Here is a 16247-nt window from a genome sequence, read left to right as displayed (position 1 = left end):
GACTAGAGAAGAAAAACTTATTTTCGAAGTCTGCCTGTATGATCTGACTAGTGAGTTAGGGCACTGAGCTGCTGCTCTTCCTGCTGCAAATTCAGCGTGCAACTCATGGAGCAGTGCTGTATGTCCCTCCTGGGCTAAAAGGTGAACCTGCTGTATCTCTAAGCTGATAAGGGTGGCACTTTAGATCAAGCTCGAGAGACTCAAGATTTTTGAGCCGCAAAGATTCAACCTTTTTAATAGCTGTCACAGGTACAAGGGTTTGCCAGAATGAGGCGGCATTACCACATGGCGTATCTCCAGCTGTCTCTCACACGTGGGTGCTTGCCTGCCTGCTCAAACAGGAGTTTTGCCGATGCCAACACAACTTAGAAGAGCGCTTTGAAATTGCAGCCTGTAGCATTGAAATTATGCTAATAAAAATGCACAGAATTCTAAATAGTTATTCTTGGTTAGCTACTTTTGTATGAATCAGCTGTGCCGTTTTTAAAAGTGTACTTGACAAAATGACGGAGGGGTGGCCGCTGCCTGTGGCAGCCTGCTAGTCAGCCCTTGTTTATCTGCAAAGCTTTTGCTGTCTTCTGAAACCCAGGTAGCTTGCCGGCTGCTGTTACATAATAGCAAAAGGGAAGCTACCGAAAAAAGAATTATTTTGACACAGAAAATAAGCTAAAGCAAGTCAAAAGTACGAACGAGAGCTCTCCAAGAAGAGGTCCTGTGTGTAAGCGGTTTGTTGTTCCAGCAGATTCAGCTTGGGCTTTCTCTCTTTCTGTGGGTTATGTCATTGTTTAATTTGGTGTTCCTTCAAAACAAGCCAGCTGCAGCCATATGCAGCGCGTTGCCTCTGTTATCTTCTTTGTGAGATGTACAAAGTGCTTTCTTAAGATGTAAAATATATGTGATAGAGATGGGGTGTTGCTGTATTTTACTAAGAAAGCCCTTTTCTGCCACCAACTGCGTGTTCACAGCAGGAATTCACTCAGATCTTTAGCCAATAAAGTAGGAGTTGTTATTGCTGTCTTCCAGCAGTAGCAGCAAAGAAGCAGAGACAAACAAACCCAACATGTCACTTACACTCCGTTTGTCCCTTGCATCCAGCGTTTCATTTCCCTTGTAGGTTACTACTAATCTTATTTTCCTTGCTCCATCCCAACGAAAAATATACATCAAAACAATATTGGGGGACAGGGAGGACTGAATGCACTTACATTTATTTTTAAAACACTTTTTAGCAGAAGTGACTTCATTACGTACATCTGAGTGCTTCCACATCTGCTTGATGTGAAAACATCTGATGCTTATCCATGTGATAGCAGATACATTTTGTTAAAGAAGGATGGCTTGAAGCAGAGACACAAACCATATGATATGAATTTGCACTCGAGGTGTTTTGGAGTATCCTGCCCCATTGACGGTAGGGTACTGAAGCAGTCAGGGTAAAACTGTCAGGTTAATCGATACGGACTATGGCCAGGACATCTTTGAAATGTGATTGAATTCATGCCTAAAATACAGTGATGTTGAGGCAAACATGTCAGTTATCCTTTGCTTTAAGTCCCAGTGAGTCAGGACAGCTAGAGATGTTGTTTTTTTTTTTTCTTATTTGAGAACTGCAAATGTAAGTTTCTGGGGTTTATGCAGGGTTTTGGTTTTATTTGCCTTCAGTGATTTAGGGAGTGGCTTGATTTTTTTGCTACCTACATATGATTTGGTCTCTAAGGTCAAATACTGAAAGATAAGCTCATAGACATCAAGTAAGGCATTTTAGCAGGAGAATTAAGATAGCGATGGTGGGAAGGCTCTTAGAAATGGAAAACTTATGTGAGATGCTCATGCACAGCGATTTTTTTAAGAAATGGAACATGTCTCAACGATTGGATCTTTTCTTGAAATTGGATAACATTGAGATCTCTACCTTGGACATGGAAGCTGCAGTCATGTTTTATTGCTAGTGTTCTTATTAGCGTTCATGTAATTAGCAGAAATTTGAAATATTTAATATTAAGAAATCTCATCCAGGTATTTGTAGGCTTAATTAATGATCTTCCTCGGTATATTATATTTTAGCACGGTGTGATTGACTGCTTTGAAGATAAATATTTCTTTCACAAGTTTTTGATTCTAAAGGGCTCCCCATTTTGCCCATTGTGGAAGTGGTGCTGAGAAGAGTTACATAAAGCACTGCGTGTTCAGTGTGACGCTGGATTTGCTCTTCTCAGTGTTACGTCTGTTAGCCAGCACATAGCCCTGCAGTTTGTCTGTGACCCTGCCCTGCACTGGGCTGCCTCCCTGACAAACTGGAAAGATGCATCAAACTGAATTAGGCAGGAATCTGTCCTAGGTCTAATTTTATTCAGTATTTTCATTAAGGACTTGAAGGATAGAATAAGGATTGATGCTTATTAAATTACAGTCCGTATGAGGCTCTGATAGGGTTGAGAGTGCTTAGTGGGTTAAGGGGAAGGGAAGGGGGACAAGACAGGAGGAGAGCTCAAATGGCCTTGAAAGAAAAAGTTTGATCAAGACAAGAGCAAAGTACTACATTTCAGCCAGTCCATCTCAAACCTGTTTCCCCCCCACTACGTGGTAGTTCTTCACAGTAGTTCTGGGAGTTATAGTAGACTACAAAAATTGAGAGTCAAGTTACTCTGTAGACAAAGAGAAGAAGAAACCTCAAGGCGAGCTCTGTACATCGGTATGTCGCTCCTTAGTTGGTGCTGCTAGGGCCTTGGCTGGAGTGCAGTGGCCAGGGCTGCTACCGCATCTTCAGACGGATGGAGGCCAATTTAAAAAACATCCCAGAGGACAGCAGTAAGTGGGATCTGTGATCTGGTAAATACAGGTAGGGAAGAAATGAGCTTGTGTCGTTTAAAGAGGAAAAAATGCCTTCAAGTATGTGAAAGGTTGCAACATAGAAAGTGGTGACGAAATCATCCGCGGTGGGTGTGCAGGAAAGAAGTAATAAGTTTAAGGTGGAGCAGGGAAAGTTGAGGAGGTAATCTTCCCAGTGATGAGGAGAGTTAGATACTGTGGTAGATTACCTAACCGAGGAAGTTTTGAGATTCACGATCACAGGCGGGAGGTTATTTATTTAATTTTTGTTTATTTTTTAAAAAATGGGCTAGGCAGACGTCTCTGAGGAATGGTTTAGGTATAGATGATCGTGTTTCAGTGCAGGAGGATGGACTTGATGACCATGTCACATCCCCTCCGGTCCTGCTTTCTGTGACTCAGCTGCAGCGTGGCATCTGCAGTTTTAGGTTTGTTCTTGTACAAGGAGTTTTTTAGTGTATACTTCTGCAATTCTCTGGAATGAAAAAGTCTGTATGTGTTCTTCTTTGTGTCTCAAGCTTTGACACCAGCAGGCAGTTCACAAAGGAGCTGGGCTGTGTTTTGAAGAGTTCATTTTCTTGCGGGTTGTAGGTTGTGCTGTACGTGACTGATAAAAGATCTTTCCTAGCGTTAAAGCCGGTCACAGCCCCAATAAATCTGGAACAAATTCTGAGAAAGCATGTCATGTTATGACTGGCATATCTGTGAGCATGGAGCTCTGCTTGAGAATTAGACAAAAAGTTTGCAAAGTGCTAGTGCTGATGTCATTCCCTTGGAATGGAAAGGCTGTTGAAACAGTAAATACTTTCTGTAGCCAGAAGCTGTGTCTTGAGCTGGACCTTTTCCTCTCTGAGAAGGAAAGAATGCAGAACAAACCTAAAATGTGTATTTGCAACGGGAAAAATCTTAATTAGTTTAGAGCTTTTAGCTATTTCAAACCATTTACATACACAGCTGCTGTTCATGCAAACATGAAAACTATTCATGGAAACTTCAAACTTACCTTGAAATGACAAGTATTTTTTTTTCCTATATTTTGAAACTGTGCTTGGTGTTCAAAGGTATGGTTGGAAAGGTCTGAAAATTATATTTGTACTGTACGTGCAGAAAGGAACATAGACGCAGGCTAACAGAAGCATGTAATAAAAGGCTTTAGTTGAGCAAGACGTAACATTGAAACCCTGTTAGCACCAAACAGCTGCTGGGAAAGTATTTAATTTTTAGGGGCATTTACTTTTGGTTGTATCTGTGGAGTTTTGGTTATGACCCAAAACTCTGAAAAAAGACTGATGACCAAAATACAAACTTAGATGTGGTCCAGGTCTTACAGCTGGCTTCTCTGCTACGAAAGGTTAGTCTGAAACATTGGATCCAAATAACCCACAGCCTGGGAATGAGAACCTAATGCTGTAGCTTGGGACAGCTATAATATCTCTTAGACACTGAGATCTACAGGATAACTCAGATATTTGTATTGTCCCTCAGAGGACCCCATTGAGCATTCACAAGGAATTCATCCCCACCCCCAGCTTCCTCCTAGGAGGAAGAGTTTTGCCGTGACAGATGTGGGGAACAGATGTTGAGAGGAAAAGTTATAACGGGACAATGACCTGAAGTGTTAGTTGGGCTCTCCCTTGACGTGACTGAACTTCTGTTCCCAATGGCAAAGGAGGAAAGCAGGCGCATGTCCGCTGCCTGCCTCTGCAAGCCCCAATGTTAGTGTCGGGGGGTTGACATACAGAGCTTTTATGTATTCGTGTCAGATACTCAGTGCTCAATTAGCTGAGGAAGAGAGCGGAAGGGACAAAGATCTAAAAGCAAATCAGCTGTCTGTTAATCAAGGACAGTTAGTGTGAAGTGGGTGAATCATGCTCAGCCACCCACCACCTTTCCCAAGCAGTTGTAGGTAATTTTTCTGAATTTTAGTCTGCTTTACATCAAGGCTTCCCCTTTCCTTCCTCCTGTTCTTCCCCACCTTTCCACCACTGCATCTGTGATGTCTGGGAGACGCTTATGCTCCTTGTCCCTAAATGCTCCAGTGAGCTAATTTAGTAGAAGAGTCCTCAGTGGCTGATGAGTAACAATAATAGTGAGCTAGGAAAGAAAGCTTTTCACCAATTCTGTATTGTCAGCATAGAGCATATAAGATGGTTTTTTTTGCTCTATCATTTTCTATTTCAGGATTTCTGCTCTTTGTTGGCTTGGGAGAAAGATGTTGAGCTTGATACTTAATGTGTTATGAGAGAGGTTGGCAGGTAAGACCAACTTCCCTACTGAGGGAGGGATGCAGGATCAGGTCTCGTTCTCCTTAGCTTAGTCTAGCTCAGGAGACTGTGAATAATTATGTTTATTACTGAAAGGAAATCAACCATCCATAGAAGCCTGAGAAATTTTTATGGCTCTTGAAATGGGAAAATAAATATTTGAAATACTGTAAGAAGGTGACAATTCTGTGAGCTACTTTCTCTCTCCCAAAAAGTTTGCCTTCAGTTTTAGTAACAAGTTTTTCCATGGGGCAGTTTTGTGCTGGTTTTTTTCTAGCTTTCAGACAGAGGTTGGGCTTGATGACCTCTCCTGAGGTCCCCTTCCAACCTGAGCTATTCTCTGATGCTATTATAGACATCACTCGTGCATATTTATTGCTTTCCGTCTTTAATTTTACATTTGCTCTATTTTCACAGGGCATTACCTATTATTCATGGGGTTTTTTGGTTCGAATGCAGTGCAGGGCTCAAAGGCACACGCTGTCCTTTCCATACGGTAGTGATTTCAAAGCTTGTGATGAAAGGGCACTTCTTACTATAGACTTTTCTTTCTTTGCTGTTCTTCTTGTAAAATGATTCATGGGATCAGCAGGTCAGTGACATGGGATACATCGGCTCTATACGTGTGAAGTGGTTGGTGTGTGTGCCGCATGCGCAAGTGATCACTTGCACATGCCCAGTCTCGCATGTGAACACTCAGGAGGTTTAGCATGGGGGATATCTGACATGGTTGGTCAGCATATGTGCATCATCTGATACATCTTATTCTTTAGAAAATGTGTGCAGCACCCATTCATTTATGTATTATTCATCAACTTTAAATTCAATTCTTAATTTTTTTGCACTCACATTGTCCCCTTCGGTCTGTGTGCATCCCATTCCCTCTCTCCCTCTCCCCAAAATCTTTGAAGAAGATTTCTCTTCTTCCACCTCCAGCTTATCTGTATAAACTCTTGGTGACATAAATATCCACATGTCCTTAATAACTGAAAGCTACGGTGTATCTGGTACTCAGAGCCTTCTCCTTGTGAACAAGCTACATATTTGGGGAGCTAACATAAAAAATTTCCTTAGTTCCTTCTCTTCATTGAGAAGTCTAATGTGCTTTTTTTTCAATTATTTATTTGCTTGATATACCCAACTGCCTTAGGTCTTAAAGTCAGTTCCTGTATTTGGAGCAGTTTGAACCTTCAGCCCTGACCTGCAAGGGTCAGAGGACTTAGTTACTGTACAAAGCGATAATTTTTCACGGGAGAGGGAAGTGAGATTTCTTTGGGCTTCAGGGTTTATTTTCCTCTCCTGCTTAGTGTGACAGAGATAGCATCCTTGCTAGAAAGCAGAGAGAGGAAAGAAAATTCAGCCCACATGTTTGGGATTTAAGGTTGAGAATGATTCACGCTTAGCTTCTGGGGGTTGTAATTAGGGGTGACATAATAACCATAAACTTTCAATAAAATAGTAGCAGCATTTTTGTTAGACTCTGTAGCTGCAGAAGCTGCTTCTGATTAGCATCCCTTTGAGATAAGCCTACAGGACCTCCGCAGTTTCCAGATCTGGATCCAGGGTTTTGTGGCGCAGTCCTACTTCTGTACTGATGCTGAAGGGAACCCTGAATGCTGAAACACCCCAAACTTTGATAACATTTTCGCTTGGATCAGCATCTCAACCTTTTCCTTAGCCATTCTAGTCCGTCTGTGTATTTTTCAAGTCAGTATTTTCTTATGCTGGCTAAATCCTGCTACTTTATACACTTTATAATACACTCTAAGGGTTATCTACTATGGAAAAAAACAGTCATGCTATCCTCCTCTTCTCCTGAATTATTACTACTCTGTTCTTTTCCAAGTGGCTGAGACTAAAAGGAATCCAGGAATGCATGGAGCAGGAGATCTGTCATTCCCATTCCACACCAAGGTGCATTCTTGTAGGGAGAGATGGGCATTTACACTGGAGTTCTGCCATCAGCATTCAGCCAATTCTATTTCTTGGCAGCCACACACATGGAATTTTTAAAAAGAAGATGTACTTTTTTAAAGCAGGTCACAGACAAAAATAAAGACACATTCTTGGGCTACGAGAAGTAGGTCAGGCTTTGGGGGAATCATTTGCGAAAGCTGTTGATCTGATCTTACCAGTTTTTCTTTATTAATATTTTTTGCTTCCTATGCCAAATGTGCATGCTTTTTATAAAGAGGTCCTGCTCGTTTTGCTTTAGGTGCAATGTATTCTTCTGCTTTGGTGAGCAAACTTTTTACATTAACATTTGGGGGGGGGGGGGGGGGGGCAAAAAAAAAAAAACCAACCAAAAAAACCAGAAAAAAGTATGTTCCTAGTTTTCCATTAGAGAATACTGTAGTGGAAAGTGAGGCCTCTCTGTGCTGTGGTCCAAAAGGAATAAAGCTGCTTTGTGTCACCTCATTACTCTAAGTTGATGTTTTACCTCAGGACTTTTTTTGGGGGGGAGGACGGGGGACAGGCTGATTCCCCGCTCAGGTGATGGCCTCTGCAGCACCTGCTGCGCTCAATTAATCCGTCTGATTTAGGGGAAGTATGTCACACCCGGCCCTGTGGTAACGCTGCGTAGCCCCTGCAAGAGCTGCCGTACCAGGCACAAGGCTCAGGGAGGGAGAACGGATTACTGCTAGTCAGGCATCCGAATTAGCCTGCCATGACTATATGACCTTGATAGTTGAAGGCGGCTGTTAGAAGAGCTCTGACCATTAAACGGTAACAGCATTTAAGGACAAGTAGCTGTAGGTGCGTGCCAGGGCTCGGAGCGGGTGTCCTGCACAGCTAGGCTGGGCTTTCCCTGCGCGAGAAGGGGGCAAGAAGGATGCTCGTCCTCTCTGGTAGCCCGGTGCTCTGGCGAGCAGGCGGATGGCCCAGCTCTACAGCCGATGGAGTAAGGATGTGTTTGGTTAACAAACCAGGATTAGATTCAGCAGTAATTGAGCTGTAGAAACCCCTGGGCTTCTTTCATGGCTGAGCTTTGGAAACAGGATGGTTTTGCTCTGTGAAAGCAAATCCCAATTAATAACATTATTTGTGGAGGACACCTCTACAAATAATCCCACCTTTCTGAATATCTGCAGTTACTGGAAGTTTCATTCCCTCCTTTTTCTCTTTTATAATTTTTTTAATATTAATCCATGTAACTGCATACCTTAAATTCACAAGAGCAAAACGGCTGATGCTTGTGTGCAGGTAAATCTCTCTCTCTCTCCTATTTACAAATTTCCTCTCTTTCTCCTATTTACAAATACAAATTGAAGAATTATTGACATAGCTGACATTTTTGTTTAATTTTGGTCATTTATTTTTCTTCCTATTTCCACATTCTCTATTTTACAGAATTTGATTCAGAAACAAAAAGGGTTCAAGACATTCTTTCTGGAATGGAGAAACCACAGGTATGTGATCCTAAATTACCACACACACACACACACACAATAGTGAATGTGATAAGTAGCTTGTGTCACAACATACTGGTGATTTCACAGCGGAGCAGCTCTGAATTTTTTCCTTAATAGATTGTTGTCACTGTATATATCTAACTCATTTTGCCAGGATATAAATTTGAAGCATCTTTTGTGCTCATGGGTATTTGTGGGCTCTGCCCACTGCAGGAATCGTACCAGTTGCCTGTTTCCAGAGGACAACTCCCAGTATTCATACTGCGATGGGGAACCCAGTGCACTGGGATGATTTGCATAGCTATTACCCCCTCGCCCCTGGGTTTAATTTTATTTGTCACGAGCAATTTATGTCTGTAATCATGATTAAATTAAGCTAATTCTATTATTCAATGGAAATTACTATATTCTGTGTTTGTCTGAGCCATAAAAGCATGTGAATTGTAATGGAATTGAATCACCATGTAAGTAACCATAATGCTGGGTGTGACCTCAGTCAGGTAAGGTTATTAATAAATGTGGTTGTAAGCCCTTGGAATGTGATGTTTTTCTAGTTTGGTGTGTCAAATGAAAACCAGAAGAGTATTGTGGATCTAAATGAACGGTCCAAACAAGCACTTGAAGAAGCAGTCACGAGGCAGAGGGAAACAGCTGTGCTTTGGGAGTTTTATCTCCTTTGCTGTCAGGGCTCAGGCCTTTCTCTGTCCAGCTGGAAAGCCAGTAAATAAATAAGCAAATAAAAAACCCCAACAGTTGGAAAGCTCATCTGAAGAGTAGGTTCAACAGTAGCTGATAGAGGCTGATATAAAGAAATTCTGCAGTGGGAGCATGAAGGGGTGGCTGTTCCTTAGATGCAGAAGTGGCAGACCTCAGGGAGAGGCAGGCATGAGCACAGGCTGAGTTTTATTTTTAGGCTCTGTTCTCTTGGATGCTTTTGTTCTGAATAAATACAAAAGGTGTTTGGTCTTAAATTGCTCAATCAGTAGGTGTTGGATCCTAGTGTTATGGCATCTACAGGAGCAGGTTCAAAGCCAGCCAGAATCTAAACCAGACCTGCAGAGATGGTAAATACCAGGGGGCTACAGCCCGAGTTTCTGTTTGCAAGAAGGAAAGTTGCTTTATTTCATGTAGAAACAAGTGACGATACTGAGCTGAAGACTTGAGAGAAGAGTTTCTGGGAGATCAGAAGGGAAGAAAGTGCACTTAGCACAAAACTAGGCTAGTTTATTGTACAGAGCGAGTCTATATTTTTGTACCGAGGACTACCTGAATGTTGCTCATCAGGTAAAATGCCACAGCTAGATGCCTTTTACAAAGATCCAGAGAGCTGACATGAAAAATGTGTTATTTCATACTTATGTCTATAGAGGTAAGGAGAGAAGCTATGTGACCAGTTTGCAGGATTCTGAGCTCTGTACAATTAGATTTATGGTAACCAGAGCATTTAAAGCAGAGTGGAGCAAAAAACTAAAAATAGACAAAAATAATTTTCCTTGAATCATTTCAAAAGTAGGAATTAAATTTTTTTTTTAAAAAAGATCTAAAACATGACAAATGCTAGTTCAATAATAATGACATTTAGTGAGAAGATGCTGTGGGTTATCTATTATTCTCTCTAACTTTGACATTTGTGAGTAATTAAACTCATAGGAGTCTCACGAACTATTAATTGCTATGAATGATTACGTGTGTGTGTGCTCAGTATTGTATCTGATAGGAATACATCATATTATGCATAAATAGTCGCTGGGCCATATTTCTTGGTGAGCCTTATGCATATATGAATGAAAAATAAATGTACAGAAAAACAACTATGTAGAAAGAAATGACACAATTAAAACGAAAGGGCACAGAGCAGTAAGTCAGTGGCAAGTGGAGTGATGCTGTGTCTGCAGCACGTGGCTTTGATGTGTCCAAGCGAGCAGATCTCTCCACCATCAGTGGTGGTGAAACCATCTGAAGGGATCAGCCCTCTGAGCAACTCCTGCAGGAGACTCTGCAGCCGTGGTATCGCTTGGAGGCGTCTTTAATCTAGCTTGTCCAGGTACCTCTAAGTGGCAAAGTGTCACTCACCTTTCCAAGTACAAAATATACACACTTTTAAATTATTAATTTATAAAAAGTCTGGTTTTGATAATAGATGTTGTTACCTGTTTGAGAGACGTGCAACCAAACTGTAAATGTAATCATAGTTTTATGCCTTTGACAGCAAAAATCTTAAAAGAAGCCTTTTGCTTTTTCTCTCCCATGTTTTTATTTAAACTGAAACGTATTTTTAATTCGCATTGTCGCAGACAAAGTAAGCATTCTCTAAAGCAAATACCTCGGTGAGGGAAGGGAAACTTGATTCGGGGTTTCCGAAGCGTCGGGGGGCAGCGTCGCTGCGTCCGACGGCGTGGCTGCCGAGCGGCTCGGGGGGACATCACCTCCCGCGGGGAAACGCCACAGGTCTGCGGAGTCGGAGCTCAAACGTGAGTTTGACTTTCCAAAAGGCAGCCTGCTCCCACTGACTTGCTCTGCAGTGAAACTCATATTTAATCATCAGGATTTTTGCCTAAAATTGCAGGATTAGAGCCATAGTTTAAAAGCAAAATCTCGACCTGGTAATAACCGTGAATTCATTTGACCCCCAAGTCTTTCAAACATTGCCCTCGGGGGAGTAAATGAATGTTGCTTCCAGTGTAGTTCTCACACATACAATAAAACCCTGAACCACACGATGCCTGTGAATGCTAACCCGGAATTTGAAAGATAATGAAAGTTGTACAGAAACATTGTTCATTACCTGAAAGACGGGAAGGACCGATATTCATCAGTCTTGTAACCTTATTAAAGTAGTGCAGGAGTTGGGATTCTTTCCCAGGGGCTTTTATAAAATAATTATTTACACCACTGAGTTTTGATAGCGTAGAAAGCAGGCATTTACGGTGTAAACTGAGAAGTTTTCAGAAACTAATTAACTGTGCTTTTCACCAGACATACAAAACTCCTTGTGGGAGAATCTTTTGTTAGGTCTTGGCTAAAAGGCCAAGCTAGTCCTGTTCAAAGTGAGCACAGCAATTTTGGGGACAGATGACACAGGCTGGGATAACTAGAAAGCAGCACAAAGCTTTACCTGCCCAGCCTATGAAGAGGTGCTCTGGCTGCTTACATTTTGGTCAGATGGAATTAGGGCACCATTAATGAACAATAAACTGTGTTTTACTTACAGCTAAGTATTTTCGTCTGCAAGTTCAGTAGTGACATTAAGCCCACCATCGTGATATTAGCTGTGCTGTTCCATACAGTGTGGAAAGGGCTGGTCCAGATCTGTTCGGCCACTCAGTATCTTTTGAAAGGTGCTTGTTTTCGTAACTGTAAGTGAGAAAAATTGGAGTTAAAGCTACTGAGCTGGTTTGCGAGTGCCTGCTTGTTATTCTCAGCATATCATAACCCCATTTATTTAACTTACCCTTTTTCACAGCAAAGCTAGTCCTTCCTGCTCCAGGTAGGAGTTCCTTCGTAAAGTGGTGACTTTGGCCATTAAATCAGATATTGAAGAGATATGCCTTTGGCTGGTAAACGTGATACGATACCAAGCCTGTTAGTCGGTGAGCAGCAGATAGGTTTATCTCTAGCCATACAAATAAATCCGTTCCCAGTGCTTGCGCTGACGTGCACAATACTGTTCTGCTTTCTGTACCCAGGGAGTGTATAGATTTGCCTTTTCTGACTTTATCATGCAGGCAGTGACCCCTCACTTGCTTTACTACACTTGCTGTGTGTACTCAGTGCAGCTAAGAATTGTATTTAACGATTTCTGGTGTTTATTTTTAAACCTCCACCAGCAGTTACTGTGTACATAACACCACCAAGGCAGGCCAGCAGCCACTCTGAACGCTGTATCAGTAAGAAGTTAATGGTGTAGCTGGAGCAGCCTAGCAACTGGGTTTGGACTTTTATCCTCTGCATGGAAATGTCTGCACGCCGACTTCAGAATAATAGTCTAACAGTTTGTAGCAGATAGTCCATAAGATACTTTCTCTTACTTTAAGAAACTATAAAAGACCTAACTTTTTACAGATTGCTAGAGTTCATGAAAGGCCAGAGTTTTTGCCGTACACAGAATATATACGTGTGTCCTTGTGAGTAGTCATAGAGAAAAACATTTCAATAGAACATTGGCAGGGTATCATGCCTCCAGCTCCAAGTCTGTCTGAATTTATGAAAAACAATTATGCAAGCATATTTCCATAATAAAAGAAACTGCGTGTTGATGGGCTGAGCTGGCATAGTAGTAATGTATGTAAAAAAAAAAAAAAAAAAAAATTATTTGGATCTTACTATCCAGTTTTCTGATCAAAATATTATTTAAAATACAGACTTTTAGCTCTAAATATCTTTGTCACAATTTCATTCACATACGTGTGTATATCTCTCAAAGATTTAACTTATCTGTCTTATTTGAATAATTCAAGATTCTTATAAGGTATCCAATCCAGTATCAGTGTTCACTGGTCCAAGGTTTTGAAGCAAACATTGATTTCATAGCATCAGAAAAATGTGACTGGAGCAAGAAATCCCATGAAAATTCATACAAGAATTTGCATGTTCATATTTTTTTACCAAAAAAGCTTGATACTACTTAAAACTTCGTGCCTTACAACTTGTTTTTCACATTAGGTTGAACAGAGGTTTTCTTTTTGGCAAGACTTAAGTGTGCTGCTATAAATTAAAATCTTGAATTTTTGAGAGCACGGTGTTTAAGTTAAGATGAGACGTTTCGTGGCGTCACCTACTTGTCAGTCTGTTTAAAAACAGATTTATGACTTGCTCAGAAAGAATCTGCTTGATAAATGGGTATCACACACAACAGTTGCAGTGCTCTTCAGCTGGAAGCAATGTGTTTTCACATGAGGAGTTAAATACTCTCCATTATATAAAGATATCCAGAAGCTGGATTTGTAAACAAGCAGTGCCTGAAAGCTGATTGCTAATATTTCATTACCAAATCATTTATGGGTAAGGTGTTTCAATTGTCTCAAGAAAAGTGTAGGAAATGTGTAACTAAGCACCTGCATCATTCGTCTTACACCTTCTGAAATAACAACGATTTGCTCTGTGTGTTGGAAAAATCTGTTAAAATGATAGAACCAGTGAAATTTGATGCATAGGAGAAATGAATAAAGAATACAAAACCTCGTGCTTTGATTCCTCCTGATGGAGGCTAGCTAAAAAAATATTCTTTACATTTTCACTACAATTAAGAAAGAAAAACTTAGTAGTTCTCATTACGAAAAGTGGGGAGTTTGTGGCAGAGAGCTTGAGGCTATGGAGGCTTTGAGGCTTCCCTGGGCTTTTTTCAGAAGGCGTGCATAAAATGTTGTGCTGTCTTTCCAAGATAGCCAGTGCAACTATTGTTTTTTTATTTTTCTTTTGAGACAGTGGCGGGGGGGATTTTTTTTCTTCTTTCTTGGCTTGATAACAGAAGGTTGTTCTCTGGGAAGCTGCTATTCGGTATGTGCAGCTGATGAACGATGCCTCCGGCACCGTGCCAGCGGGCTCTCCTGGTGAGAAAGGCAACGCTAGTTCTGTAAGCTCGGTCAGTCTAGACTTATCTGGACCTGTGTTTCCAGAAGAATACAGTTGCACTGGTGGGGTGATAAAAGTTGTTTTGGTGCAGGGGTTTGAGGTATTTTTTCCATATTTTATTAAAAGAGAATCCTCACCCATCTGCCATTGAGGTGTCGCACCCAGGGGTGACTGCAGATCATACATGCAGTCTTTCAGGGCACAAAGTGATTGATTTGCAATGTAATTTTTAATTGACAAGTTGGACTTCTGTTATGATTTTCCCTTATGCTTTTGAGTCAGCATTAACCTTGCAGATTGAATGGGGTTTTTTTACTTATTTGCAGTTGAATTATTGCAGTTTCAAATTACGAGAAGGAACAGGATGACTGAAAAAGCCATCAGAGTTTTATTAGAGAATCTCCCTAACAAAAGCTTTAGAAAAATAATTACGTACAAAACAATCTATAGGATAAAGTCTTTGTTCCACTTAGTTCCGCTTCCTTTCTGGTAATGGCTGTGGCAGCAGGTACCTCCAGAATGGTGCAAGGCATCCTTTGCTGGATGCTCAGACAATGACGAGCCAGTTCACTGCAGGGGGACATCGCTCTGTATTCCTCATCTGTTAGAGATTAGTTCATGTCATGAATCTGTACTTTTGTTTGTGTTGTTGATGACCATTTCTGACCCTTTCCTTTTCACCTCTAGCTCTGAAATTTCCTTTTTTCTAGAAATTGATTGTGAAGATGCAAGCAAAAAGCAAATACTTAGAGGACAGTGTGTTTCTTGGAATTCAGAGTAACTGGTGTTTCTTTTACAGGTTACAAATATTCAAGCAAGGACAGTTTTACTTTCCTGGTCACCTCCCACTGGCCTTCTAAATGCAGATAGACACAACAACGGTTTGCCTTACACCTGTACCTACGAGGTTGCCTTATCGGATAAAGGGAGGGATGGAAAATATAAGATAATTTACAGGTAACTGCATCATTTTTACGCTTGTGTTTTCGTTAGGAATAAATTCTCTGAGCTTTTCAGGGTGTATTTTGGCATGCTCATCAGTCGCAGAAAAAAGGCACATTTGACCACCCTGTAATTGCTCCCTCGCTGTCCCATCAGCCCCCCTTGCTGGAGCAGCTTGCAGGGAGCTGGTTGAGTGCATGTCACAAGGTCCCTAATTGCCTCCCCATCCCACCTCCCCGGCACGTGGCAGATCTTGCATGCGATGCTGTCTCTCCCATTGCCAATGAAAAGGTTACTTCTTCTCTTATGCTAAATGTCAAAACCTTTCGTGTACACCATGCAGGCAGGATAGCTGCCTTCCTAATGGGCTAAATTTTTGTGGACTTGCACAATTAAGCACAGTAAAGCTTGCTTCTTGAGCTAATGAGCAAAAGTTTGAGGGCTTTACTGCTTCATAGTATCTTAGAAGAGCAGAGGAGGGAGTACACCAATCAGTAGGCTATATAGGCTCCCCAGAAAAATCCAAATACTTGGCTCTCAGCAGTCTTCAGTAAAAATTCTGAGGGATTTCTCTGTCTCTCCTTCCAGTGATCCTCTGAGCTCATTCTGTGATCAAGTACATATGGTGTTATGCCTTTCTTTTTCCCCGCTAATGACGTCTAGGAAAGAAAATTTTGAGATGTGACCTTGGCTATTGTGGAATAGCTAATCCTTCCCAAATCTCATTAAATAAAGTCCAGGTGATACAACATTTATGGAATTACCTCTCGAGACCAAACTATCTCCGTTCTCAAGATGTCCTGTGAGTTAGTGTATTCCTCTAGGTATGCTAGAGGCAGGTCTGCATGAACTGTCTTGGGTAATATAAAAAGAGTATATTAAACAGGGAAACGCTGCCTGATTTTTTTTTTTTAATTATTATTTTTTTTTCTGGTAATTTGTGAGCCAGTGTGAGCATCTCTATAGCTTAATGTGTGCTGCTGAGCTCTTAAAATGGGAAGGACACTTTGGAGTACTTCTTGTGCTTGCTGGTGTGATGGCTGCACATTTTCTCCTGGTTGTGCATCTGAAACGTTGTGCATCTGTTTTAAAGCTGCTAGTAGTAATCTCTCTCCTGCTGCTGGCCAGAGTACAGCCATTAGCTTAATGTGGTACGCTCCGTCACGAGCAGCAGTAATCATTATTACTATAGGCAAAAGAAAGTCTGCAATATGTTGAAAACATTGTC

At 41.3% G+C, this 16247-nt stretch overlaps 1 protein-coding gene across 1 annotated transcript in view; it reads left to right on the top strand.

Annotated features, from left to right (window-relative positions):
• FNDC3B (fibronectin type III domain containing 3B) overlaps positions 1–16247 on the top strand; it is a 209646-nt gene that overhangs the window by 126461 nt on the left and 66938 nt on the right. Inside the window, exons 7-8 of the mRNA XM_050902344.1 lie at positions 8445–8503; positions 14877–15034. Coding sequence (XP_050758301.1) covers positions 8445–8503; positions 14877–15034 — 217 coding nt within the window. The remainder of the gene's footprint in view (positions 1–8444; positions 8504–14876; positions 15035–16247) is intronic.

This window comes from Gymnogyps californianus, chromosome 10 (genome assembly GCF_018139145.2).
Source record: "Gymnogyps californianus isolate 813 chromosome 10, ASM1813914v2, whole genome shotgun sequence".
In the NCBI taxonomy this organism is placed as follows: domain Eukaryota; kingdom Metazoa; phylum Chordata; class Aves; order Accipitriformes; family Cathartidae; genus Gymnogyps; species Gymnogyps californianus.
Note: the sequence above shows the minus strand (reverse complement) of the source record. Positions and strands in the feature narration are given on the sequence as shown.